This window comes from Centropristis striata, chromosome 8 (assembly GCF_030273125.1).
Source record: "Centropristis striata isolate RG_2023a ecotype Rhode Island chromosome 8, C.striata_1.0, whole genome shotgun sequence".
Taxonomy (NCBI): domain Eukaryota; kingdom Metazoa; phylum Chordata; class Actinopteri; order Perciformes; family Serranidae; genus Centropristis; species Centropristis striata.
In genome coordinates, this window is record NC_081524.1 from 10654979 (window position 1) to 10682897 (window position 27919).

At 38.8% G+C, this 27919-nt stretch overlaps 2 protein-coding genes across 2 annotated transcripts; both read left to right on the top strand.

Moving 5' to 3' along the window:
- The first annotated feature begins 1773 nt into the window (after nt 1-1773).
- On the top strand, nt 1774-18744 carry arhgef5 (Rho guanine nucleotide exchange factor (GEF) 5). Its single transcript, XM_059338362.1, has 16 exons — nt 1774-2461; nt 3854-3924; nt 4040-6910; nt 8577-8619; nt 9758-9807; nt 10535-10905; nt 13345-13505; nt 14262-14414; nt 14503-14632; nt 14720-14794; nt 14915-15004; nt 15786-15928; nt 16068-16211; nt 16997-17067; nt 17789-17893; nt 18011-18744. Exons 3-16 carry the CDS (start codon nt 4060-4062, stop codon nt 18151-18153), a joined length of 4530 nt encoding a protein of 1509 aa, XP_059194345.1. The 5' UTR covers nt 1774-2461; nt 3854-3924; nt 4040-4059; the 3' UTR covers nt 18154-18744.
- Nucleotides 18745-19206: 462 nt separating this feature from the next.
- On the top strand, nt 19207-24209 carry zgc:92606 (uncharacterized protein LOC100000242 homolog). The gene is made up of 5 exons (XM_059339241.1): nt 19207-19406; nt 21078-21167; nt 21444-21522; nt 22686-22804; nt 23728-24209. Exons 2-5 carry the CDS (start codon nt 21078-21080, stop codon nt 23791-23793), a joined length of 354 nt encoding a protein of 117 aa, XP_059195224.1. The 5' UTR covers nt 19207-19406; the 3' UTR covers nt 23794-24209.
- Nucleotides 24210-27919: the final 3710 nt, after the last annotated feature.

Below are 27919 nucleotides of genomic sequence, written 5' to 3' on the forward strand. Positions count from 1 at the left end.
AAAATTAAAATCCTGCTTACATCAATAATCATAATAATCCAATAATATATTTGTAATATATTTAACAATCTGAATGGGTCCATTCTACATAATGAGTACTTTTACTTTTGATACTTTAAGTACATTTTGATGCTGATACTTTTACTTAAGAAAGGGATCTGAATACTTTTTCCACCACTGGAAGATATAGTAGTTTGTAATGCATTTAACTGATTTTTACAACAGCTTAGCTCGTCATCATAGTTAACTTTTTTTTACCTCCATAGAAGCTAAAATATGTGCTTTGGAAGAAGAAGACTGGATAAGTCAGTTCAGTTCATTTCAATTACTGTATTAAGTGCAACAACACTGTTTGTAATTCCCTAATAAGTAAAGGAAATAAGCAAAATATATCTAAATGTGCATAATGTGAGCAAGAATAGGCTTCAATCTCTGTAGGTGTATTCCAGTACTAATACTAACAGTCTTTGTATGTCAGAAAAAAATGTAGTTTATCCCATTACAAAGTACCGCAAATGTAGTAATTATGCCAAACATTACTCTTTGTGCTTTTCTAGCTATTCTAAACCCACAATCCTCTGCCCATATGAGCAACAGGGCCAAAGTTCAAGGCGCAATGTTTTCACAAAATACTATGTCCCCACTGTATACATGCTGTTCAGTATCAATTTTCACATTTAACCCTCAACAGGAAAGAGAAGCTGATTTCTCAAAATGTTGAACTTTAAACAACCTTTAAACAATGAGACGTCAACCACAGTCAGTCTACTTGCCTAAAAGAACAGTTTATGCACAGTATCTATGTTCCCCAGCTCAATATCATTTTAATAAGAATCATTAAGGTAACCTTTCAAGGGGTTTCATGTTCTGAAACATGTATTTCACAAGGACAATTGTTTAATTCATGTTTTCCTTGGAAAGTTATGTTGAAATCAACTTTGATGTGATGAAACATATACTCCCTTCCTGATTTTGATATTGATATCTCTATCACAATGGTTGAAGAATTTTACCTTTCAAACCACATTTGAAATGCCCACATCGCTTCTTTCGTTTGCAGTGTGAGCTGTGAAGATTACTTATCTCATACAATATTACTTAATATCAAGAACCATAGAAAGAGACTGGGAACACAGGGCTGATCTGCTAACACTAATGCTCTTATTACTGTTATAAATGGGGTTATGTTGAGAAGTTTTAGAAACACCTCTGAATACAATGCAAAAGCACCACAAACTACAAAGTCTAACCTACAAAATAACCACAAAATGTTATTAACACTTGAATAAAACTGAACCAAGTAATACATCTCATAAAGGAAGGATTTATTGCTGCTGTGTTGTTGCAGATGTATATATATATAACTCATAAACTTGCAGCTTGAGATACAAATTTGTGAAATCAGACACTAATCAGAATGAGAAAGTGGGTGAAAGCAAAGTCAAGTAAAACCTGAGTAGTGCAAGTAAACAGAAGAACAGGTAAATGTGATCACAGGCAGGTCTTATTGTCTTTATTTGGTCATGTTAATGACTGAGTTGTGGTTATTCTCAGGTCACTTTAGCACACAATCAAAGCAGTAAGGCCTTCATTGTTAAACAAATCTCTCTCAGATCACCCTTGGTCATGCCTCTCCCTTTGCTTCCTCCTCTGTGATTGCATAATCTTGTATTTTATTCGAATCATAAGAAACAGTTTGTATTTCTCTTTCGTTCTCCTCTTTACTACCTCCCGGGGGAATGCAGGGAAGTTTTTATAGGCCTCAGTGAGCTCTTGTCCAAACTGTGAGTGTACTCTCAATCTTCACTTTCTGTCTCCCTTCCCCCACACTCCCTTGTGTTATCACAGCCCTTACCTTACCTGGCTGTGTGTGTTGTGCAGACACACCCGGTTGCTCCGTATCAACCAATCGCTGCTACAGGACAGAGACACCAAAGAGGTGTACTTCCTGTGTTTCGGGAGAGAAGAATGGGGCAGGAGAGAGGAGAGAGTTTTGTGCTTTATTTTGCCAGAGGGGGGTCCATGCGGGCGGTCACTTCGGCAGTGTAGGGGAGGGAACAGGGCGAAAGACGTGGACGGACTTTTGCTTGATTTATTAGAGATCCTTCTGTTCGGCAGCAGCCACTGGGAGGACAAGACAGAGAGAAGGAGGAGGGGAAAGATAAGTGTCAATCTGTTGAGACTTGTTTGGGAATTTGAGAAAGGAGGGGAGGTGGGGAGAGAGAGGCAGCAAGAGGGAAAAGTAAGGCGAGCTCAGGCGTAAACATTAAGTTTCTCACAGGAGTTGAAGAACTGAGAGAAAAAAGGCAGTTTTGATTCATTTTAAAGCAGCACATTTGTAATGTCAGCATGACAACGTGAACACAGGGAATGCATTCTTGTGTGTTGTGCAATCTCATGCTTCTGAGCTGAGCTGGACTTAGAGGGGAGACCACAGATCTCCCCAGGATACAGCATTCAGGTGAGTTGCTTTATTTTTTATTTTTTCATTTTTTCTCCATATATTTCAGATGAACCCTTCCTCTGTAAATTGCTCCTGGTTTGAACAGAGTTTGAACACAGCCTACTTGTGGTTTACATGTTACATGCCGTGCCTATGTGTCACAGGCCCTTGCTTTCTCAAAGACTTCTTTTGGTATGCTGTGCTTTACAAGTCTATGCTGCATTCTTAGGGAACTGTAAGAGGGTGTCACCTTTTATCTGACATACTTTGTACTGTAAAGTAATTAAATAACCACTCTAACGTAGAATATTTTATTTGCTCCAAAGTACAAGTGCTGCAATTTAGTGTATTAGACGAACTAAATAAGAGAATAAAACACAGCTACAATGCTGCACATATCTGTTTTTTTTCAAAGGTTGTAAAATATGTTAGCAATTTTTTTTAAAAATCAGACAATTCAGACTCTGTGGCATTTATTAAGTATGTAAAATGTGCAGATCTCTACATTTTGCTTATAGGAGCTGTCCCCAAATCAAAAATACCTATTTTTTCTCTTACCTGTTGTTCTTATTATCAATCTAAGTTAGAAAGATGTCTTATTTCTCTTGAATATAATGGGACTGTATGGCGTTTGGCTTGTGGTCCTCAAAGCACCAAAAAATGTATCTGAAAAACTCAACAGGTCTCTTCCCAGAAATCATGACCCAGTTACTCCTTGTGGACCACGTTGGGAGTCTCATGTTGGAATTTTTTTTAACTTTCTTGTATAGTTACTGCACGAAACTTTGCACAATAGGGTACATGGGTTATCTTGAGTAATGATATCTGGAAAGAGATATTTGGCATTTTCGGACCACACATTTTCAGAACTCCCCGAGAAGCAATGCCCACTGGGGGGCTCCCCCAAGAACTACAAGGGCTCTTCTTCGGTTTGCATTCACACCACAAGTAGGAATGCTAAAGTGAAGAAGGCCGGTTGGTTGTTGACGAGTCAAAAATATGTTGTATTTCCACTGTTGCATATAGTATGCTCAGTAAAGTTTGGACTTCACTGTCGCTATATTTGTCTGAGTTCAGAGACATTATTCGTGTTTTCTGGTGTTGGTTTTTAAAAATTACCATTGTCGGTGCTGCATTGGCTGTGTTCGACCAATCAAATTACACTTCTGTCACTCAAGGTTCCTCTTGTGCTGGAAGAGCACCTATTCTAAAATAGGAGCTAAAAAAATCCCTTAAATTGGCATTATAACAACTACTATCTTTCCTACACTATAAAACACTATAAAAATTTGGGGAAATTAGGTGTTTCTTAGAATAAACTGCATAAAAAATGCATATTGCTGTTGAGTTTTTCAAATGTATTTTTTTTAAGAACCACATGCTGAGTGCCATTTACTTCTATTATTTTAGAGAGAAGGCCGGTATCTTCAACATTCTGCAACTTGCACTAAAGCAATCTAGATTGATAAATAAAACTACAGGTAAGAGGAAAAATAGTTACTTTTGATTTTGGGGTGAACTCTCTTTAATTTGGCCTTCATTTCAGTGCTTTGTCATGACACCTAATGTTTGATTTGAACTGTTGCTGTCTTTTAGGTTCTCCAAATTATGCTACAATGGGGACTAAAAGGCCCAGCGGCACCCTCTTTGACACTTTACCTAACATAAACACATCTGACCGCAAGCTTCAGCCAGGTGGAAAAATCTCCCGGGATCCCAGTCCAAGGCCAGCAATGACTGCCCAGTCGGAGCGAGACAGAGACAGAGACCGAGCAAGAGAGGAAGACTGGAGGGAGAGGGAAACGGTGAAAATGAGGGAAAAAGCAAGATATAAAGATACGGATCCACGAGATAGATACCCTGAGAGAGACAGAGCTCCCGCACCCCGGCCCAGAGAGGGGGAAAGAGAGTGGAGGGAGAGAGAAAGACGGCAGGATGATAACAGAAGCAAAAACGGGAGGCCGCTGTCGAATTTGGAGAAGGTGCCAATGAGAGACGTAAATAGCGGGATGAATAAAGGCGACACTTTTCCCAGAATGAGAAAAGGCAGCCCACGTCCAGGCAGAGGAATGGCCCCAGAGGACTGGGAGAGAGAAAGAGAGAGGACAAGACAGAGGGATTGGTACAGAGAGAGGGACAGAGAGGAGATCCGAAGCAGAGGAAAAGAAGAGTGGAAAAAGACTGGAACAAGATCTGCAGAAGAGGAGAAATCAAGGAAGAGGGAAAGGTATCTGGAGCCTGATTCTAAAGACAGGACAAGAGAAAGGGGTGCTTCACGGGAGAGAAGAGAGAGGGATGAAGGTAGAAAAAGAGACACACTGAGGCCCAACATGAGAGAGAGGGAGGACAGGGGGCCTTCTCCACACAGAAGAAAAGACAAAGAGATCTACCCGGACAGGAAAGAGATGGAGAAAAGGAGAGTGGGAAGGAGGGACACCAGGAGTGAGGGCGATAGTGACGAGAGAGATCGGAGGAGGGAAAAAATGAGGGACAAAGAGAAGTTGACATATAAACAGAGCATAAGTGAGGGGGACGAGGGCGGAACGACGAGGGAGAGAGATCGAGATAGGCAGCGACACAGGGAGCAGGACAGACAGGGGTACAGAGACGGGGACCGATCCAAGAGGAAGGAAGGTGAGAGGTACAGAGACAGGAGAGGAGACGGGCAGGAAGACAGGTGGAAGGAGGGTGTGAGAGACAGGAGAGAGGCAGACAGATACAGAGAGTATGAGCAGAGAGGCAAAGGGGAAACTAAGGAAAAAGGGCCAGATCAGAGGAGGGATGATAAGACAGACAGAAAAGGCAGAACCCAGAGCGAGACGGCTCCAAGGGTGCCCCCACGAGCCCAGAGCAGCGGAGAGTGGAGCAGCGACATGGACAGTGAGACGAGATATAGAAGAGGCAGGGACAGCTATGAAGAGAGTGTAGAAGAACAGAGGAACCCAGCTGCTGCGAGAAGTCAACCAAGAAGTGAGAGAGACAGAGCAGAGATGACGGAGGGGAGGAGGATGTGGTTACCGCCACAGAGTGGCAAGAATAGTAAAGACAGAGAGAGACACATGAGGAGAGGAGAAGACGAGAGGAGATTTGAGTCACAGGCCGAGTGGGAAAGAGAGGGGCGGCGGGTAAAAGAGGAACCAGATGAGAGGTATTTGGGCGAAAGCAGTAGCAGAGGAAGACATGAGGACAGGGGGGACAGAGAGAGGGAGACGGAGGGTGTAAGTGTAGATGGGGAGGAGGTGGGTGAAGTCTGGAGAGAAGAAGTTAGAGGACGTTTGTCTGACAGCGATGGAGGGATAGAGGGAGGCCGGCGGAGGGATGCAGAGGGTGAGAACGTGACAGATAACACAGAGGAGAGTGACAGAGAGGAAGAGCTTGGGAGTGATTATTCGGGCCGCTCTGAAAACGAAGGAGGAAGTGGTACAGGGTGGAGGCAAGAGAGAGACAGAATGCTGTCTCAAGAGGGCAGTTTTAACACGGCGTCCAGCGGCGGAGAAAGAGAGGATGACGAAGAAAAGTTTATGGAATGCCAGGAATCCTGGGAAGGTGCATGTGATGAGCCCTCACCTGGTGCAGTGAGGAGAGACGAGGAGGGGAAAGGGGAAGGGGTGATGGGAAAGGAGGAGGCGGTAGAAGAAGAGGAAGATGGCCAGCAGCCAAGGCCTAAAGTCTATTGTGTGATTGGGCAAACGCTCCCGAGGTCAACAACCGGCAAGAAGTCAGAGTCACAAGTTGAGCAGATGGGAGGAGTGGAAAGAAACAACCAGGATGTAGAAAGCCGTCATCGCTGCAGGGATGAGGCCACACAGCAACCTCATGATGACCTGCAAGGGACAGGAAGTAGAAATGACGAGAAGCCGATCATCAGCAACCAAGACACGGAGAGGAAGAGCGAGTGTGATGTGCCAGGAGAAACATCTGAGGTGGACGTCAGATACAGATCAGAGGGCATGAAGAGCAAAGCGGAGAACCCGTACGCCGAAATAGGGACGGTTAAAAGAGACTCGCAGACTGAGAAACTCCTCACACAGTGGAGAGAGAAAAATAAAGAACCGCTGGAAGGAGAGACACTCCCGAGTAATCCTTATGGTGATGTTGGCTCTCAGGTGAATTTTGAACAAATCCAACCCCTCTTGGAAGGGATTAACACCGGAGCAATGAGCCCAGAGGAGGTGGAGGCCATTCGGATCCGGATGAGCGGGGCATGGAGCATGTCCGAGGAGCCTAAGCGCCATTCCCAAGCCCCCCACCTTAAATGGGCCAAAAATGTGGTGCGGGAGATCCTGGGGCGCTCCGAGGAAAATACTGTTGACGAACCTAATGCAGAGGTAGAACAAGGGGTCGAACGGACTGACGCAGCCATCCAAAACGACAAACGAGAGGAGGAGGAAGAGATTGGAGAGGTGCCTGAAGAGCACACAGATCCAGAGGAGGAGGAAGAGCCGTTGGAGGTGGAGGGATTGAGAGGTATGAGGCAGAGCAAAGCTGACATGCATGCTGACCAGTTTAAAGATATGCATGGTGACACACCTACATACACTCATGCTGACACACAGTTAGACACAGAGGGGAAGGAGGATCACAGTATGGACAAAGAGACTGAGCTGTCCGGTCAACTTCCTTTAGAAAAAGCAGCTGTAGAGGTGACGATTAGCAAGCAGACAGGAGATGAGGTCACATTATCAGAAATGGAGAAAGAAGCAAGAAGCGAGAAGGAGTTGGAGATGTATTTATCTGTGAGCAACACGCTGTACAAACCGAGCAGCTGCCCCATTCTTAATTATGAGGCTGACCTCCACAGTCGCCCCGAAGAGGGAGAGGAAGAGGGAGGGGGAGAGGAAGAGGGAGAGGGCCAGGACGTGGAAACAGGTGAGAGTGAAGAAGAGATGCAGGGAGAGGAGCGCGAGGACAGGGGCGCTGCAGGGGAGGGGGGAGAGGGGACGGAGGTGGATAGCGGGGAGGTAGAGGTGGTGGTAGAAAAGAGAGCGGTGACAGTGACGAGCAGCTGCAGTTTCCGAGATTTGGGTCCTGAGGCTCGATTTCGGAGAAGGGGGATCCGTAAAACCACTCAAAGAAGAAAAGGAGGGCTTGTAGACGTGGAAGAAGAAGAAGGTGTTGGAAGGGATCGCAGAACCAGAATATTCTCTACAACAGGTAAAGACAGACGATGGTCCTCCCAGGAGACAATTTTGGTCTAATCAATCAGCCTTTAAAAAAGAAATCTAATCAAGGTGACTTCTTTCAGACTAGACTGCCCAAAGAGGAAGCTAGAAGGGAAAGGTCACAGCCAAATCTAAAATACATTACTTGTTGTGTTATTTATCAGTCTAGATTGTTTCTGAGTGTTGGAGATGTGGCTGTAGAGATGTCTTCCTTTGTATATATTCGGACTATAAGAAACTAGGCAAGCTTTTCAAATGGAATTTTTTCCACAAGCAAAGTGCCAAATAGTTTCATTATATCCAACAGAAGGCAAACATCTGTACGGCTGATATCTCCAACACTCTGCACCAACTCACACAAAATAAATCTTTTTTGATAAATGGCACTACAGGCAAGAGGAAAAATGTGTATTTTTAAACTTGGGGTGAACTTTCCCTTTAAATGAAGTCATCATTTCTTGATTTTTCACAGTTTTAATCAAACACAATCTTCTAGTCATATCCTCTGCTCTGCTCTTTGGAAGTTTCTTCTATTATTCTTAATGTCACTTCAACCACAGAGCTGGAGATCCGATACAGACTTCTTTTCTACCAATAGACGTTATCAGTGCAGTGATCTGACCCCTCTATGTTGCATTAATCTGGAAACTGCGTCACGGTGTTGTGGGGAGAGTACAGGTAGTGGGCGGGGATAGGTGGAGGTGGAGAGAGTGTGAGTTAAAAGGCTCCGGTTGACTGTTTAGAGACATAACATGAGAAGAAAGACTTTTGGAAACACACTAATTTTTTTCCTGTCATGATTTTCTAAACCGGATTACTAACTCAATCAACAATTCTTTACTTTATTTATTACCAAAATATTTATTTTTGATTCATACCTGTTCCTGAAATTCATTGTCAGTTAATCAGAATATAGTACACTGATATGCTCTTGTATAATATTGCGTCGAATGGATACTTTCTTCTTCCAGATGAGGAGGATCGCAGTAAAAGCTGGGGAGAAGTAGAGCTGAGGTGAGTGAAACAGCCACACACATAACACATATTAAAATACAGTAGAAGTCATGATGTGTTAAAATGTTTTGTTGAACTCTTAAAACACACCTGTGTGCCATGCTATGACTGTTTAGTTAACTTAAACCTCCTTTTTCTCTTTTTTAATACACATTTTATAGTTTTGTAAAGACTAAACTAAAAACTCTCAGCTCCAGTAATGTCATGGATAGAGGTCTGGGATTTTATTCAGGTGTGGTTGACAAGATGAAGAAGGCATGCAGTGATTTGCAAAGTTCTGGCATAAAGCTTCTCCTAGTTATTGTCTTACAAATATGACTTAAAGACGTGATGAAACAAACTTTTTTTGAGCCATGTATGAACGGATGTAGTTAAGGTTGTGGTTTAGCCACATGCTAAACAAGCACATTTTCAGAAACTTAACCTATTTGCCAAATTAGCAGAAGAAAAAAAGGGGGGAAAAGTAGGCATTAAAAGGTTAAGTATGTGATCGAACGCTCTTGATATTAAAAACTTTAATGGTGGGAAAAGTTTTCAGATCCCTTACTTAAGTAAAAGTTCAAATACAACACTGCAAAATGACTCCTACAAGTAAAAGTCCTGCATTCAAAATTAATTTAAATTAATGTACAAAAGTATCAGCATCAAAATGTACTTAAAGTATCAATATAAAAGTACTTATTATGCAGAATGGCCCCACTCAGATTGTTTATATATTCTAAATATATTATAAGATTATTGGATTGATGCATTTTTGTAAGCAGTGTTTTAACTTTGTAGATATAGGGCTAATTTTAACTGTTAAATAAACTGTTATGAAGATTTATTTAAAAACTTTGTAATCATTTTAAATGTTTTTATGTTAAATCTCAACCTGAAGAGTAACTAAAGCTGGCAGCTAAATGTAAAAAGTACAATATCTGCCTCAAAATGTAAAAACTAGTAAACTAGTAAAAATACTAGGTAAAGTACACGTTCAATACTTGAGTAAATGTACTTAGTTACACTTCCCCACTACTCAGTATATTGTATAATATTTCTGTATATTCAGTGCAAATGTTCTGTACTTAAAGCAGTCAACTGTTTTTAAAAATCGTTGTACAGTTGTAAATAAATTGTTGTTGTGGCTCCTTTGTAGGAACGTTTTGGACACAATCGACAGACGGAAAAGGAATTCAAGGTTTTTCAGTGAGTATCTTTGTTAAAATCTTCATTTTTGCTTCATTCAGATCCTGCAGCTTAAAGGTATATTATGAACTCCTTACGAACAAATGAAAACCAATGACTTCATTAACACCTATTCTAAAGCAGGCATGTCCGTTTTTTTTCTGATTAAATCTTATGATTGATAATAAGAAAACTTTGTAGGCAACTCAGTGACGTGTCTTGTGATAATATCTCCTCTGTTTGTGGTGGGAAAAGCATGACGCCATTGAGCATTTCCTTTCAGTGTGTGTGTGTGTGATTCATCTGTGTGTGAATACACACTAACTGTTTATGTCTCACTCTGTTGGCTTGGACTTTAAATTAAATACACAAACAGAAAGGATGTGTAGACTCACACCATTTTAAATTAATGCTTTAAACAACCTAAAATGGCAGCACGTCCCTTTGACCGATGATTCATATGGATGTTGCGAGAAATTGGGCAGGAGTGTGTGTGTGTGCTGTGTGTGAGTCTGTGCAAGCCAGAGACAGGTTTCTGCAAGTATTCATATTTCCAAACTTGAGAGAAAAACAGCTGCTGCTGCGACTTTGCATTCCGACAAGTTTGTGTTAAAGGAATGTCAAATGCAAACAGCTCCTCTTGGCTAACTCGACTCCTGTCTCTATCTGTCTTCTTTCCTCTGCTTCCTCTCCTCTTCAACTTCATTCCTCTGTCGTCCCCTCGTCTCTTCTGCTCTCTTTCTCCCAGATGCCGCCCAGCTCTACCAGCAGTACAGCGAGGCCGCCCAGAACTTTGAGATCCTGCGCCAGGCTCGCTCCGATGTCGTCTCTGTGTGCGAGGACAACACCCCGTCCCCCGCCCCCTCACCGCCTCCCGCCCGCAGACCTCTTCCTCCACTTCCTCCTGTCCCGCATCCCCACTCTCTTTCCCACACCTGCTCCCTCACCAGCGTCAAAAGCTTACCGCTCCCCGAGCCACACAGGAGCGAAGGCAGGCCTTCCTCTCCACGTCTGTCCATCGCTCTCACACAGTCGGCGACACTGTGGCGAGAACTGCCGGGCGTCAGGAACAGCACCGAGCTGGAGGTGCTCTCAGAGGACGAGAGGAGACTACAGGAGGTAAAACATTGTCTTAATGCACATACAGTCATGGAATAAAAATATTAGACCACCCTTGTTTTCTTCAATTTCATGTCCATTTTAATGCCTGGTACAACTGAAGGTACAATTGTTTGGACAGATATAATGATGACAACAAAAATAGCTCATAGGAGTTTAATTTAAGAGCTGGTATCTAGACTTTTTCCATGGTTTTCTTGTTAATAACTAAAATAATTTTCAAGAAAACCATGGAAATGTCTAGATATCAGCTCTTAAATTAAACTCTTATGAGCTATTTTTGCTGTTGTCATTATTTTGTCCAAACAAATGTACCTTTAGTTGTCCCAAGCATTAAAATGAACAAGAAATTGAAAATAAGGGTGGACAAATACACTTTTTCCATGACTGTGTGAAAGTCTAGTCAGTACTTGATGGGAGAAAGTCCTCAGTTCATGATTGTGCCTTCTGATTCCCTGATTTTTATTCATTTCGCCAAAAACTTTAAGCAACCTAAGCACAGATTTCCTACAAAGTCTTTAAAAGTTTGGAAAAATGTAACTGCCATGCTTTCAAGATTAGAAATATGCTCAATTTTGAATATTAAACCTTGAAAAATGCTTGATATTCAACATAATCTGAGGATTTTTTCCCCCACCAGACTAACCCAAACTCATTAAATAATCATGATCACAACATACAAAGATTAAATGAACAGCTGCTTAAATAAACAGTGTCAATATCAATTGATTGCTGTGGTTAATGATATGATATGTCATGATAAAGGCTTTGAGAGACGTTTCTGTGGTTTAGGTACCTTGAAAGTGCTTGAATTATACTCCTAAAAAGCTGCACAAACTTGTATGTATCATGCATGTGCTTCTTTGGAAAAGTACTGACGCAACACTCCCACCTCAAATACAGAAATTCAGGAAAATCCTCCAATTAAATGCATGATCATCATCTTTTACTTTGCCTGCAGCTCCTTCACTCAGGTTCACAGAGTGTAGGTTGGACGTGAAATAGTGCAAGTTAAAATTACAATAGAGGGATACAATATAACACATATACTGTACAATATAGTATACAATAATATATATTGTATTTTGTGGTAGATACTGTATGTGTTCAGTATTTGCAAAAAAATAAATGACCTGACTTTACACAGGAATGTAGTGCATGTATATTTGTAATGAATACATGCATACAAAGATAAAGTATTGTGGGATGAAGCCGTCCCTGAGCCTGTTGGTGCATGTACAGAGGTTTTGGTGTACGCAGTAGGATATCAGGTGGAAAAGCTTATGTTTCATTCTTTGCCAAAGTTGCCAAAAACAACAACAACGTTCCCACCTCAGTGGAATTCAGGAGAATCCTTGGAGCAATTAAATGCAAGATGATCCTCTTTCACTTTTCCCACAGCTTTACTTACTTCAACCTGATTTTGATCTGGGTTAAAGTGGAAATTTCTAAATAAAGCAGCTACATTTCTCCATTGATGTTAAAAATTTAAAATTAAGCAGTTAGAATCACTGTTTCTGTTTCATTTTCCGTGAAGTGCTGCCACAACATTCCCGCATCAGTGCAATTCAGGAAAATCCAGTCAGTCATATTTCACCTATCTGATTACTCTGACATGCATTGTTTTCTTATTGGTCGGAGCCAGTAAAGTATATAATTTCAAATGTTTGCATAACACCAGATTTTTTTTTTGTTTGGCTGCAACTAAATCACAGCTAAAGAAGTTGTACAATAGAGGGGAGGCGAAGAGACAAAAAAGAAATAGGAAAAAAGAAAAAAAATCACATTATAATCAACCAAGACATGAGGAAGATTTAAAGAAGACATTAGGAAGAAATTAAATAGAATTAAAAAAAGAAACATGTAATGTTAAACGTACACCCTGCAGAATATGTAGCAGATCAAACTAGGAAGGACAGGTTATACTGTATATGTAACTGCCAGAGCTTTAAATCCTTTGTTCCAGTTTTAGTGATTCACCTCCTCGTGTTTATTTACCAGTAAAGTGACAGTGACCTGACTGTTGAGAATCATGTCACATCAACAACTCCTTTATTGTTTCTTGACACAGTGATTTCTGTGAATCGACCCAACTTACATGAATCATATTTTCTTCCCTGTTATTACCTCACACCTTAAACTGCAACAGTGTGACATATACAGACTTGCCACATCACAGAATAACCCTTTCGCTGATCCACTTTTTTTTTTTGGCGGAGGAGTGTCTCTCACAAGAAGATGTGATTGCGTAAGCGTGTTGCGTTTCCCGGGTACTGGAGGAGTTTCCTTCTAAACTATAAAACCACAGATGTGCCTGAGCTGGAACTGTTTTACTTATTGTGAAATCTTCCTCCCCGGTCACATCCTTCTAGAGGGCTGAAACACTATGTTTATTGGCTATAATTAACTGGATGTTTTTTCATGTGTTTTTCCTCCTAGGTGAGATTTGAGGTGGTGACCTCTGAGGCCTCCTACTGCCGCAGTTTGGACATTGTTGTCGAACACTTTGTCAAATCCAAACAGCTGGGGGCGCTGTTGACTACTCAGGACAGGAACTGGCTCTTCTCACGGCTCGCTGATGTTCGAGCCATCAGTCATAGGTCAGAAATGTTAAACAGGGCTTAAGAGCATGTTGTGCATTTACATTTAGATATATACTGACATGAAACAAACATTAAAGAGAAACATTAGAGGAAAAAAGGGTTTTTTTCATGCATTGGTCAATTTTGACATTTTTGGGCTTTTTGCTTCTTTGTTTTCTTGTAGACTAGTGGAAAGAAAACATCCAAGAACCACATTTAGGTGTTTATTTACTAAACTTTGTATATTTGCATCTCTAGATTTCTGCTAAATTCACAAAAAGTTGGCATTAGATAATGCCTCAGTTGCATAATTGAATATAAAATTTTAGTAAGTATTCATAAGGTGTTATGATGGTGTTTATTATTATTATTATTACTTTTACCTGTTCAACTGTTAAAACTTATGCCCTTTGACAATACATATTTTTGAAGGCTGCTTCCTCAAATTAGTTGTTTCTTTTCTCAAACTCTGAGCTGAAATCTCCACTTCAGTAGCATCATTCCTATCTATATTCTGAATTTAATTTGGAAAATATCCAAATTTCCCTCACAAAAAAATATATGATTCTAATATTTCAACAAAATGAAACAAATCATTTTGAACCTGGCTTTCTCCAGGCTTCCGATTTCTGTTCTGGGAATCAGCACATATTTAATAATAAAATGATATTTTAAAAACACTCTCTGTTAGTTAAGATTTTTACCCTATTCGTCTGTTGTTGTGTCTGTAGGAGAAATGCACTTAGAGTAACTCTTTATGGTTTTGTGTTTTAGTTTCTTATCGAAGCTGGAGGAGCGGGTGGAAACAGACATCATAAACTTCACCGTGTGTGACATCATCGCTCGCCACTGTCAGCGCTTCAAAATGGTCTATGTGCCCTACCTCACCAACCAGTCGTATCAGGACGCCACCTACCAGAGACTCATGTGAGACACTCAGTCAAGCTTCTGAGTCCAGCTATTGTCTGTATTTATTGTTATGTGACTTCACATTAAATTTCTGTTTCTCCATCAGGAATGAGAATCAAGGCTTCAGGCGGATTGTGGAGAAACTGGAGAGGAGTCCCGTCTGTCAGAGGCTTCCCCTTCGTTCCTTCCTCGTCCTTCCCTTTCAGAGGATCACAAGAATTAAGCTGCTGGTCCAGGTGTGTGTCAATTTATAAAGCAGCAAAGGTTGATGGTTCACAACATTTGTCCATCACATTATAACACTATGTTGCTGTTCTGTGCAGAACATTGTGAAGAGAACAACTCCTGGTACTCCCGAGGCGACTCAGGCCATCAAATCAATGAAACTTCTAGAGAAGGTACAGAAACATCTCCTTTACACTGTTTATTAATATGGGATTGCAATATCTAACAGTGTTTCCTGGATGTGTTTAAACTCCCTGGTGACAATCTGCTCTTTTCTTTGATTCATCTCTCAGCTGATTCAAGAGAGTAACGACAGCATCACGCAAATGAAAAGCATCGAGTCGCTGGTGTGTCTCAGTGCCAAGGTGGACTTTGAGTGCAGGGTAAGTAACGAGGGATGGGAGAAAATCACCGGGATCACAATGTGATGATGTCATCATAACATGTTATTGTTCTACTAAATCGTATTGTCCAAATTACTGATCTCACACAAACTGTAATTTTACTGTAAGTGCTCTTGCACACAAATGTCTTTAGGGAAAAGAAGAGAGACTTCCTGAACATTGAACAAATCAATAATAAATTAATTAATAACAATATTTTTTTTGCACAGTAGGAATTCTCTCTCCTTATGAAAACAGTAATTAAAAACTAAGAAAAGAAGGCTTTGCCAGTTTTGAGTGACAAATACAATTTTTTAACATATTACTTAGCAAATTTGTGCAATATTGTGATTCTTATGCATCAGGCCATTGATTCTAAATATCATTTCCAGCAATAATGACAACATTTCCTTGTGTTGAAATTATTATTATTATTAATAATATTAGTAGTAGTAGTAGTAGTAGAAATATGTTTATGGAATCCACATAAAATAAATAATGTGACAAAATGATCTTAGCTCAAGTTCCACTTACCAACTTTTTAAACTACATTGAGGTCTATATGATCTATAATAAAGTCATGTGATAACAGGTGGTCATATATATGACAAATATACAACTGAACACAAAGAGCTGGTTGAAAGCCCCAGAAAAGGAGCTGAGTTAAGATTATTTGTCAAACCTCTATATCCACTGAAAAAAAAAGACACCTAAAAAAACGTTTACACTGAAAAATAATCCAATGTGTCTTTTGTCTCTGTTTTCCGTGTGTGTGTTACAGACTCTTCCTCTGATCAGTCAGTCTCGGAGGCTGGTGCGGGAGGGCCCGGTCACTGAACTGATGGATTTCTCTCTAAAGGACACGGAGAGGAATATTTATTTGCACCTATTCAATGACTACTTGCTACTTTCACTACAAAAAGAGTGAGTCAAGAAGCATGTTATGTAATGTTTGAATCTCCATTTGTTGCATCCTGTTTTCCTGGTATCTGCAGCCTTTTATCGCCCCTGCGATCTGTCCTTCCTCCGTCTCATTTCTCTTTTGTGATTTTGCTTCTTCCAGAGGGGGAAGGTTCACAGTCATAGACCACGCTCCTGTATCAGACCTGCGTGCCGAGAACTGTCGTGTCAAACTTCACTCCCTCCAGAAGAACCTGTTCCGCCTGCACCTGACACAAAGAGCCCTGCTGCTACGGACTGACACACAGTAAGAGCCTGAGACAGCAGGGATTATCTGTATACAGTCATGAAAATATGATTGTACCAACCTTGTTTTTTTCAATTAATTGTTCATTTAATGTCTGGTACAACTAAAGGTACATTTGTTTGGACAAATATAACGATAACAACAAAAATAGCTCATAAGTGTTTAATTTATGAGCTGATATCTAGACATTTTCCATTGTTTTCTTAATAATGATATTGGTTATTATCTTATTATTATTAGATTTTGGTTATTATCTTATTACTATTATATTATTATTTTGGTTAAACTCATAAGAGTTGAATTTAAGAGCTGATATCTAGCCATTTTCCATGGTTTTCTTGATAGTGATTTTGGTTATTATCAAGAAAACCATGGAAAATGGCTATTTATCAGCTCTTAAATTAAATACTTAACTATTTTTGTTGTTATCATTATATCTGTCCAAACAAATGTACCTTTAGTTGTACCAGGCATTAAAATGAACAAAAAATTGAAGAAAGAGGGTGATTAGCTGATGTACAGAAAATAAGTTTGCCAACGATTCTGATAATCTATGAATCATTAAAGTAACTTTCCATGAAAAAATCCCAGGTGATTTAGACATTTTGCCCATTTTTCTGACTTTTTTATAGCACACAATCAATTGATTAAAGAAGAAAATAACTGGCAGATTAATTAATAATGAAATTAATCATTAGTTACAGCCTTTCTGTTTATCAGATGTCATGTTACAAAGTGGAAAAAGTTGCAGAAGAGACACCCACATTTGCTTTTTCTTCCTTCAGGAGTGATAAGCTACGCTGGATATCCGCTCTTTCTCGGCCGCATTCTGAGATCGATTTTTCAGCTGCACAAGGTAAAGTATGCGACTTGGTTTAGATGTTGCAAAGTGTTAAGCTGTGCATTTAAAATCCCTGCCTCGTTCATTTATTCGCTACGTAATACACACTCAATGTGTGTGTAAATTCAGATTCTGAACACTAGAGACTCATTTTGCATCCTCATGACGGCTGCATTATCACATGAAATTAGACAAAGTGAATTATAGGATTGTGGGATTTTTTAAAGCAAAATCAGTGACATTTTTTCTTTGTTTAACTACTAACAAACATATAAAAAAGACAGAGTATACCAAAGTCTGAGTGTATATTTACAAAAACAAAAGTTTATAAGTTTGAACATATAATATATTATCTTTGTACAGTTTTCAATTTAATATATGTGACAAAAGGTGAGCAAATTACCCTTCCTGTTGTATTTACGTGTTAGACAATGTCCCAACTTTTTGGGAATCAGGAGTACTTGGCTACACTAGTTCCCTGTCTCACTTATCACTGCAAATAAATCAATTTCCCTGCATGATTAGACTTGGAGTCATGGTGAAGTTGGGTTGAACTGTGCTGGGAATAACATGATGTCACTACTGTACTAATAAAAAATAAATATAACAGGAGAGTGAGGAAAATGTCAGCGAAGTGCAGTTTTTGCAGGCCCAGACAGTCCTGTTCACTGTTTGAGCATTACATAGTAATCTTTCTGACAGTAAGTTTGACTTCTCTCCTCTTGTGTCTGTACAGATTTCACACAGATGCAGTGTATCCGAGCTATTGTTGCCCAGCAGCCTGATGAGCTGTCGTTGGAAAAAGCTGATATAATTTTGGTGCACCAACAAAGCAGTGACCGTAAGAGCATTACACTTTCCTTCCCATCATTCCCTTGTGAAAAGTGTGATATGCAACCTGGTATTACAAGAGAATGAGCATTGATTTACTTTTTGTTGCATTGTTATTTCCTTCCAGATTGGGTAGAGGGGACCAGACTGTCCGACCGGCATCGTGGATGGATTCCCGAGTCGCATTTGGAAACCATAACCAACTCTAAAATAAGACAACGAAACCTGTCAGATGCCCTCAAACTGACGACAGCCACTGCTGCTGTTTGACTAGGACACTCAGAGTAAACAAAGGGACGCCCTGGATGCCCCGTGAAAGATCAGTTGCCTGTTTCAAACTGCTGGAAAATGGACTATGGACATTCACTGCTCCGAATGGGGATTTCTGTCATTGAATTGTTCACAATAGTGCAGCAACTGAAATGCTGTGAGAATGCATTGCAATGTAGCGTTAGGTTGTTTCGCTCAGTGGAACAATATATTGCCTTAAGCAATGCTTGAACAGCTGAGGCCTGCCTGAAAGACATTAAGGACATTGTGACTCTATTAACTGTTTTATACAGTACATTGCATACATTGTGTGTGCTGTAAGGCAGCATTAGACTGGTGTTTTAAGAGAACATGTTTTTTTAAGGGAAACCACCCTTCTCCAAGAAATGCTGTGTTTGGAAAATGTGTTATTATTTGTGTATATTGAAGAGAATCTAACAGTTGAGTGTGTGTGGTGCATGTCTACTAAAAAGTTGGCCCCTGCATGTAGGAGACCTGACGGAAATCATGCAAAAATGTACAAGATGGTTAAAAGTTGTACAGAGCTCAAACAGTGAGGACATTTCAATGAATTCAGATCGGTGGAATAAAATCACTTTTGAATGTATACATGGCTTTTTTCTTTCTTTTTATTTCTTCATCATCAAAGCTGATATGGGCCTTTATAGATATAAATGTGACAAATTGTGCAAAAGCAGCAATTTTGCACATTCACAGTGAGCTTACACTGCGACGTGCATTACATTCCTGGCATCGGTTGCCACGAGCTGTTTACTGAAGAAAAAGAACAGAACAGAGAATACACGTAGCCTGACTAAGGCGTGACCAAAGGCGTGACCCTGTAGGCCTGGCCCAGTTTCCACGACCTGCCATTGGTTTTTTGTGCCCACTCAGAGAAAACTGGGCAACAACATGCGTAGACTGACTGCAGTGTTTATCCAATGAACACACTGCAAAACGGCATTCCCTCCCTCTGAATGGATACATTACACTGTCAATCAACGCACTCGTCTCTGATTGGTCGCAGATGTGGTGGGCGGGCGTTCCAGCATTTGTTGTTGTTTTCGTTCAGCAGAACAGAAGAGTCGACATCTTTGAAATCGATCGCATTATCGTAGGTTATGACTGTTTTTTAAGCTAATAATCGTCACTCCGGGGCATTATTTGGAGAACCCTGACGCAACAGTGGACCAGTGGAGTAAATCCGAACTTGTCGTGTTTTGAGTAAAACTTGTTTTTTGTATTTTTCAAAGGTATGTGAACAGAAACGTCTTGTCCAGCCGTTAGCTCTAACGGTTAGCGTTACCGTTGATAGCTAGCACCCAAAACAGCTGATTTCAGATACAGTTAGCAAAAAACACCCTCTACATGTTTTATTATAGCCCTAGATACATTTACAGGTTGTTAATCCAAACGATGTATGCAATGTTCTTTTTTTACTGCAATATCAGTCTCAAGATGAAGGCGAGGCAGCTGATACTGTTAGGAGTGACGTGGCCACTTCACGATTATCCCAAACCACCGTGAACCAAGAAACTGGTGTCATCGTGACCACAACGAGCCATACACTAAAATAAAAACGACGAGCTTGTTTGTTTGGCTGTCAGTAGTGGCTGATTTAGCAGGGGACATTATGTACATGAGTGTTTTCGTCGTAGCGTCACCCTCTACCTAACGATACCTCTGTTTACTCCACCCACAGACAGCTCTGCTGTAAACAGTGGTATATTTGGGGCTCTTGATATTAAGAGAAAACTGTGGTTATTCTGTTTACAAAGGTTCTATTCTAATCCGAAATATGGGTAAAATCTGTAAACGTGTTATAACCTGTTAAAATTTCAATGTTATATATATTTCCTAGGGTTGTGCATTGACCAAACGATAGGTATATTATGATATATTGCATTTTGCATGTAACTCTGGGAAAATTGATAACATAACTAAGTATATAATAGCAGTATAACAACATACCACCATATGCATAAAACTGAGTAAAAAGTTGACTTTTTATGCACTCATTATTCAAGAATTTGCATTTTCGCAGTCCATAAGATCCAACATTATAGCAGCCTTTTTGCTACGAATAATTGCCTGTAAACTATTATTTAAAAATGTATGTGTTTTAGAGAATGTTAAAGGATCACTAAACACAATATCATCATACCCACTCAATACAAAGCACATATTTTCTGTTAACTTAATTGAGAATCTATCAATTGATAAATTAACCACTAGATTATCTGTAAACACTGTGGAGAAAATGTCCATTACACCTTCTCATACTTGAATGAGATGTCTTAAAATGACTATTTTTGTTCAGCTGGATATCTAGAACATAAAGATATTCAGTTGAGTTGAAAAAGTTGTCTGACAAAGAAAAGCAGGATACCACTAATTTTAAAAGCTGATATCAGAAAATGTTTTGCAATATTTTTTTGGCTTAAAATTGACTTAATCTGTTAATAAGTTATCAGAGTATTAAAAAAGTATAAAAGTCTCAGTTGGTGCTAAAATCCTGTCTTACTCAGAGATGCTAGATCTGACACTGAAGGTTAATTGATTCAATCAAAGTCAGTTGAATCAATCAACAAAAAAGCCCACACTTTTAATCACTGTCTAATCATTTTTAAGCCATTTTAGATAAAAGTAGTAAAAAAGGTGAAATGCTCTATATCTCTCTCTATATATTGTCATACCACTCAGCCACAACATATCCTCCACAAAACACTTGATTAAAAGAGGCCTACATCTCATCTTGCAGTAAACAATGCCGGGCTCTTCAGGCGGTCAATATCACTCTTTGACTGAGTGCACTGGTTGGTGAAGTCAGCCTGTGCTCTCTCTCCTTTGTCTGCTTGGTAAATAATGCTATTGTAAGTGACTTCATGTTTTTTGTGTTGTTTGTTTCCTCCTGTTGTTTTCAGATGGGCAGTCAGTACCAGCGCACAGTACCACTCGAGGTGAGGAGAGCAGAGGGAGAGAGAGTCCGGGCCAAACATCCTGACAAAATACCGGTCAGTTGGATAGTGTGTTACTGATTTATTGTTAGTGACCTTCAGTCAATTAAACTGGGTCAGAATGTTTTTTTGATCATGATTTCATCAAAGTTGTTTAGACTATTATTTAAAGCCAGTTCTCCAAATAAAGCACTAGAACTATCAATTCTAAGACTAATTTCAACTGTTTATAGTGTAGTTTTATTTGTTGTTTTTTTACATTCTGGCACATGAACACATTATTTTTCTGTTAGTGATGACTGATTACTTTCGGGTCTTTTTTTTTTTTACCAGATCATTGTGGAGAGGGCCCCGAGGTCACGAGCTCCTGAACTGGACAAGAAGAAATATCTAGTGCCCTCAGATTTAACAGGTAAAATACACGTCCAGTTTTTTTTCTCTCAAATAAAGCACAAATCTCTACATTGCAAAAAGAAAAATGTGACGTCTCAGACCTTGCAGACTATAAAGAAAATGTGGCCTTGATTAAAATGCGAACAGCTCAAACACTGACCGTTTTATTGATGGTTATTACAGCCTGGTCAATTTATTTTTGAGGCTCATATGATATTGATATTTGGAAGTTTAAAAAATCTGATAAACAGTAATTTTTTAAAACAAAAAACGCAACATAAAAAACACTGATGTGGCTATGAACCCCTTAAATAGTTTTTTTTTTAAAAAGTAATTATGACCAAGATAAAAATTAAAAAGGACATTTCACAGTTTTTAAGTCAGTCAGTGCCCTCTGGTGGATAAATTATGTAATGATGGATCAAAATAATATTGATATATTTATACTAAAGCTAATATCAGCAGTTACACAAGGCACCTGTGACTCATATGAGATCAGGTTTGGACACGCCATCCAAACCCTTATAGGTCGAAAAACGAGATTGTTGACGTGAACACACGATTTCTGACATAATTTCCCGTTTGTCTTCTTTTCTACATTCTTCCTTGGAAAACTGCAGCATATTGGAGAGTAAATGTTCTCTTTGAACGACGCCCGTTTTGGCTATTATTATCTGAGGCTTCTAGTACACAACATCTTGTGCCCAGACTGTATAAATGAGATGTTATAGCTGGAAAAGCACAGGTGTATCAATAACATTAATGGTGACTGCATTCCACTTAGAGGAGTTCCTGTTATTATCTGTGCCGGCTCACTGTCTTACTGGCTCACTAAAAGAGCCTATATTGTAAAAAGTGAGATTTACATGTCTTATTTAATTTTAAAGCTTGACATTTTAGATGTCATTGTTAATAATATTGATTCCACATGTGCATTTCCTGCTATGACAAGTCAAAATGACAGTTACAGGACTCTTCTGGCTAGTGTGAGTGCAAATTATAGTTTGTAGCTTTGTTTGGCTTTCTAATTTAATCTGATTTCTTGGTCAAACACCGGTTTTGTTTTCGGTCTCAACATTGATTTGGTCATGTCCCACAGTTGCTTGTTTTCTTCCTCTTTATATGAAATGAGACTGACCCTCGCCGACCATCTCGCTCCATTTCTCTCCTTCCTTTTTTTAGTTGGCCAGTTGTGCTTCCTGATCCGTCAGCGTGTGTCTTTGAGACCGGAGGAGGCGCTCTTCTTCTTTGTCAACAACTCCCTTCCCCCATCCAGCTCCCCTCTCTCTGCTGTATATGAGGTAACTGCACCCATCCAGACACAGGAGAATCCACCCCAACACACACACACACACACACACACACACACACACACACACACACACACACACACACACACACACACACACACACACACACACACACACACACACACACACACACACACACACACACACACACACACACACACACAATTTACCAACATTTGCAGGTCACCATACACCCCTTATGAATCTATTTGTGGCTTTGCCTTCTCACAGCTACATAAATGCAAAGTTTCGGTTTACACACAGACATTTTTCACCCTTCCTCTCTTTGCACAACATCACAAAATGTCATCACAGCTGAGCCATGCTTAATAGATCTGCTGAGACAGTTATGTTGCTTCACTTTTCTCAGTAACAGCCTACCAGTAACACAATGCACGTAAAAAAACAAATGCAAATAATTTTGAAGCATGTCATTTTGAAAGTGAAACCATGTATGGAAAAAATGTAAAGGGTGGGGTGGTCTTAAAAAAAAAAAAAAAAAAAATCACATTTGTGATGCAAACACTAATTTGTTTGCATATTTTTCATTTTCATTTTTTTTTTTCATTTTATTAATTCTTCTTTTCGAACCCAAAAAAATAAATAAACTACAACAGCTAGATGCATATACATATTCATACACATACTCACATAGGCACCATTAAACAGATGTACATAAACATATCAACATTTACACACATACAGTATATAGACTACGAATACAGTTGGACCAAGGAATCAAATGAAGCTGAGACATACATGTATTCATCATGTTCTAATTGTTATTCGGTTTAGCTTATAGAGCAGTTTTATGCATTTAGTGTGGGTGTGTCAGCCTCTGTGTACTCTCAATTACACTTGTCGTGCTGAATATTTATATATATATTTTTTTCTGTTGCTTTGTTGTGTTCCAGGAGCATCATGAAGAGGACCTGTTTCTCTACATGACCTACAGTAATGAGAGTGTGTACGGTGCTTGAGAAAAAGACTGCAGAAAGAGAGAGAGACAGAGAGAGAATGAGACTGAGGAATAAAGAGTTTGTAATGCTTCACACCACTATTATTCTCTATATTAGTTCTGATAAGTAACTACAGTACATGGTGGAAGAACGGCTTTGCACAAAGCAGAAGGGTCGCTGAGGGTTTACCTTCATCAGTATTTCGGGATGAGCATTAAGCATTTTACTCAAGTTATGTTGATTCCTTATTTGGTGAAAAGAGGAAGGGTGTAATAGAAAGAAAGAATAAATGCATGGCAAAAGGAAGTTATTGAAATTATGTTGCGAGATCTCTCATTATCTTTCTCAGTCATCTGTATTTAATGCAAATAGTGTTTTTCTGTTTTTTTTGTAAATTAATATCATAAACTTTTGTGGAAAATAAAAGATGGAAAAGATGCAAATTTGTGATTCAGTCTTTTTATATTATTCCTGTATGTTTGCATGTCTCAATCTGGTCAAAATTACATCAGTTTCATTTCTGAAAGTTATTATTGCACTTTTCACATTATAGAATTGTACCATTTACAAGAAAAACCTTAGTCATTGCAGAGTGTAACGCTAACAAAAAAGGATGTTGAGACAATAAACGCGCACACAAGTCCTTTTCCTGAAAGCCACTTGTATAAATAGTATATAAAAGGTTTAGGGGAAGCACAAAGACTGGAGGAAAATTTTCATGGGGAAGTGTTCCGTCTTTACCAATAAGATGAGTCATACCACCTTGTACTTATAGCATTTGTGGTTCTTTTAAACAACAAAAGAAACAAGTTACATCTTGACACAATTCATCTGCATTTGTGTCTGCATGACAAAACGTTACATAACTCAATTGTCAGATGACTGGCTGGGTCTGAAAGACTTCCCCGGCAAATCGAAAGTTAGAGAAACAGAAGAGAGGCGCAATGGAGATGCAGGAGATCAGCAAAGAGGGGGAGAGAAACGACGAGGATGAAGGAGCAAGTGAACCGGTGCTGGAGGTCAAAACTGAAGGTACTAAAACTTTAATTAAATTAGTAACTCTATAACAAGATAACAAATCACAAGCTTATATTATAGACAGTGCTTAACAAATTTATTAGACCACAGGTTTGTTCCACAGCTGTCCTAAATTAACAGCATTAGTAATTAGCAAAATCATTTTATATGTTGCTGTAATGGTTAATACAGCAGTATGTTGAAGCTCTTTAACCCAAATAATAACCCAAAATATATTTTTTCATGTTAAAATATAATTTTTGTATGCATGAATTTTCAAATTTACTGCTTTACAAAAAAAACCTAAAAATAATAAAGGGCATCATTGTTTCTTGATTAAAATGTCAAATTATAGTTATTTTCTTGCATTCCTGAGCAGAAAAATTTGTTTAAGTGGTTGAGTGTTAAGCTTGATTCATTTCTGACTTCTCAGAGAATCCCAGTGAGCTGGCTCAAATTTGGGTATAAAAGGGTGAATTCAGTTTGCTATTTGACAAATAAATAACAATAACATTTTTATTTTCAAACAAGCTTTTTAAAGATTTCTTAAATAGTTATGTTTTCTCGTTTTTATCAAAGGTGGTCTAATAAATTTGTTAAGCACTGTATAAGTTGATTTACAAAAATGGTCTTTATGGGCCATTATGACAAATATTCCGATTGAAACTCTGACATTAGTGCTATGTAGTGTAAGTTCATTACCCTTCTGAGTGAGAAAAAATGGATTGAAGACCAAGTTGAAGTTCCTTTTAGTTTTCTTTATTATCACTCATCAAAAAATACACTAGGAACAGTGGAGGAGAACTATGTCAAATTAAGGCTGCTGAATGAAAGATGTCCCGTACCCAATGTCACCCTGTTCTCCTCTGAAATTTCTCTATGGCTCAACGCATGGGCGTGTCTTCCAGGGGCACAAATACACTACTAAATTTACCTTTTAATTTTATTTAGGTCGACATTCCAACCCTTCTCCTATCTGATCTATAGAGTTGTTTTGTTCACATCCCAACATCTCCACCTGTCCCCAGAGTCTCCCAGATAGTCCTGGCCTCAAAGGGTCAGAGAGGCCCCTCCTTACCGGCTCCAATCTCCTCTGGCACATGTAACATGAACCATTTTTTGTGGCACAAAAATATACTACAGCTACTATTAAGATATTTAAAAATGTGTAACATATGATCTCTTTTAACCCCCCCCCTTTTCTCCCTTTTTTCTCTCTTTTTTTTATTCTTATTCTTATTCTTATTCTAATTCATTTTATTGTGTTGTCGTCGTGCTGTTTTATCATTTGTTAGATTGTTCTCATCTCGCTTTTTTTCTTCTTTGTTGTTTTGCTCATTTTCCTGGAGTGCAAGCATTGCATAACATATGTTACTGCTTACATTCTGTATACGAGTCTGAATATCACTTTGTTACCAATCGTTCCCACATGTGTACTTGTGATGTGTGATATTCAAAAATCCCAATGAAAATATTACTCAAAAAAAATGTGATTGTAACGGCAACAGGGGAACAAATGGAGACAAAGTAATACAACCGAATGGAAAAAAATTTAAAGGGCGGGGTGGTCTAAAAAAAAAAAAAAAAAAAAAAAAATCACATTTGTGATGCAAACACTAGATTTGTTTGCATATTAGACTAGGAATACAGTTGGACCAAGGAATCAAATGAAGCTGAGACATACACGTATTCATCATGTTCTAATTGTTATTCGGTTTAGCTTATAGAGCAGTTTTATGCATTTAGTGTAGATGTGTCAGCCTCTGTGTACTCTCAGTTACACTTGTCTTGCTGAATATTTATATATAATTTTTTTTCTGTTGCTTTGTAATTAAAAAGAAGATATTTAAAATTTTAGTTTACAATGCATTTAATATTTAGAGGTAAATTCCACATGTTTTATGTCTGTTTAATTGTGTCTCTGTTCTCTGTGGCTTTAGAGGAAGCAGAACCAGACCACTACTCTAAACTACAAAGTCCAGCTGAGGACGTCTATTCAGAAGCTTTTTATAGCGGCGCTGCGGGTAAAACAACAGCAGGTACATATTTATCATAAAATGTGTGTCCGCTGTTTAATGTACTGCTGAAGCTCTCACACAGCAAGTGTCAACATGCCTCCAATCACACCTGCCTGTCTTTGTGAAAAAATAAAATGTCTTCATAGGTTTTCTATAATACATTTTTGTTTTAGCACTGCTTCATCATATGGCCCACACTCTACATTTCAACTTGAAGAAAAAGGGAAAAAAAAGCATAAAAGTCAACTTCCCTATCTCTGATGTGTTTCATCATTATCATCGTCATGCTACTGTACATAAAAAAACACAATACAGAAGAATGACTTAAGTATTTCTCAGGAAACAGATGGAAAAGAAGAAAGCAGTAGCAAAGGTGTGACAGTTTAAAACCAAATCAGCGATAACATCTTCATGAGAGTGATAATTTCCATTATTGTTTGACTCTTAATTAGGCTCTAGAGACTTGTTTACTGACTGACTGCAGATCTGGCTTATCGTTCATTCCAACATCCTTTCTTTTCCTTTAGAGAGTTCAACCACCTTTAGAATAAGCTTTAATAATGTGTAGTTGTAAAAGGTATTTGTTCTGCATTGTATGAACAATTAACCATTTCAGAAGAAGAATGAAATGAAATTCACAATGTAGAAAACAATTCACCCCCGATTACCTTTCTCCATTCACAATTTTAATGCTATTTTTATTTTTAAATAATTGCTATTACTGTATATTTGCAACACAGCATCAAAACAAACCAAATGTGTAGTAAGCAGAGCTGCAATTAACATTCTTTATTATTATTGATTAATCTGCTGATTTTTTTTTCAGTGTTTATTGATTCATTTTAAAGTCTCTATAAAAAATTTTGAAAACATGGTCCCCACAAGAGCCCGAGTTGACTTATTAAAGTTGTTTGTTTCGTCAAACAACAGATATTCAGTTAACCATCCTAGAAAAGTAAGAAAACTGCTAATATTCATATTGACAAACTGAAAACAGTGACTTCTGGGCACTTTTGCTTCTTAATGACTCAAATTATTAACTAGTACTGAAAAGTTTAGACAATTTGAATTAACAGAAGCCCTGGCAGTAAGTAAACAAGCCTTCATTAATC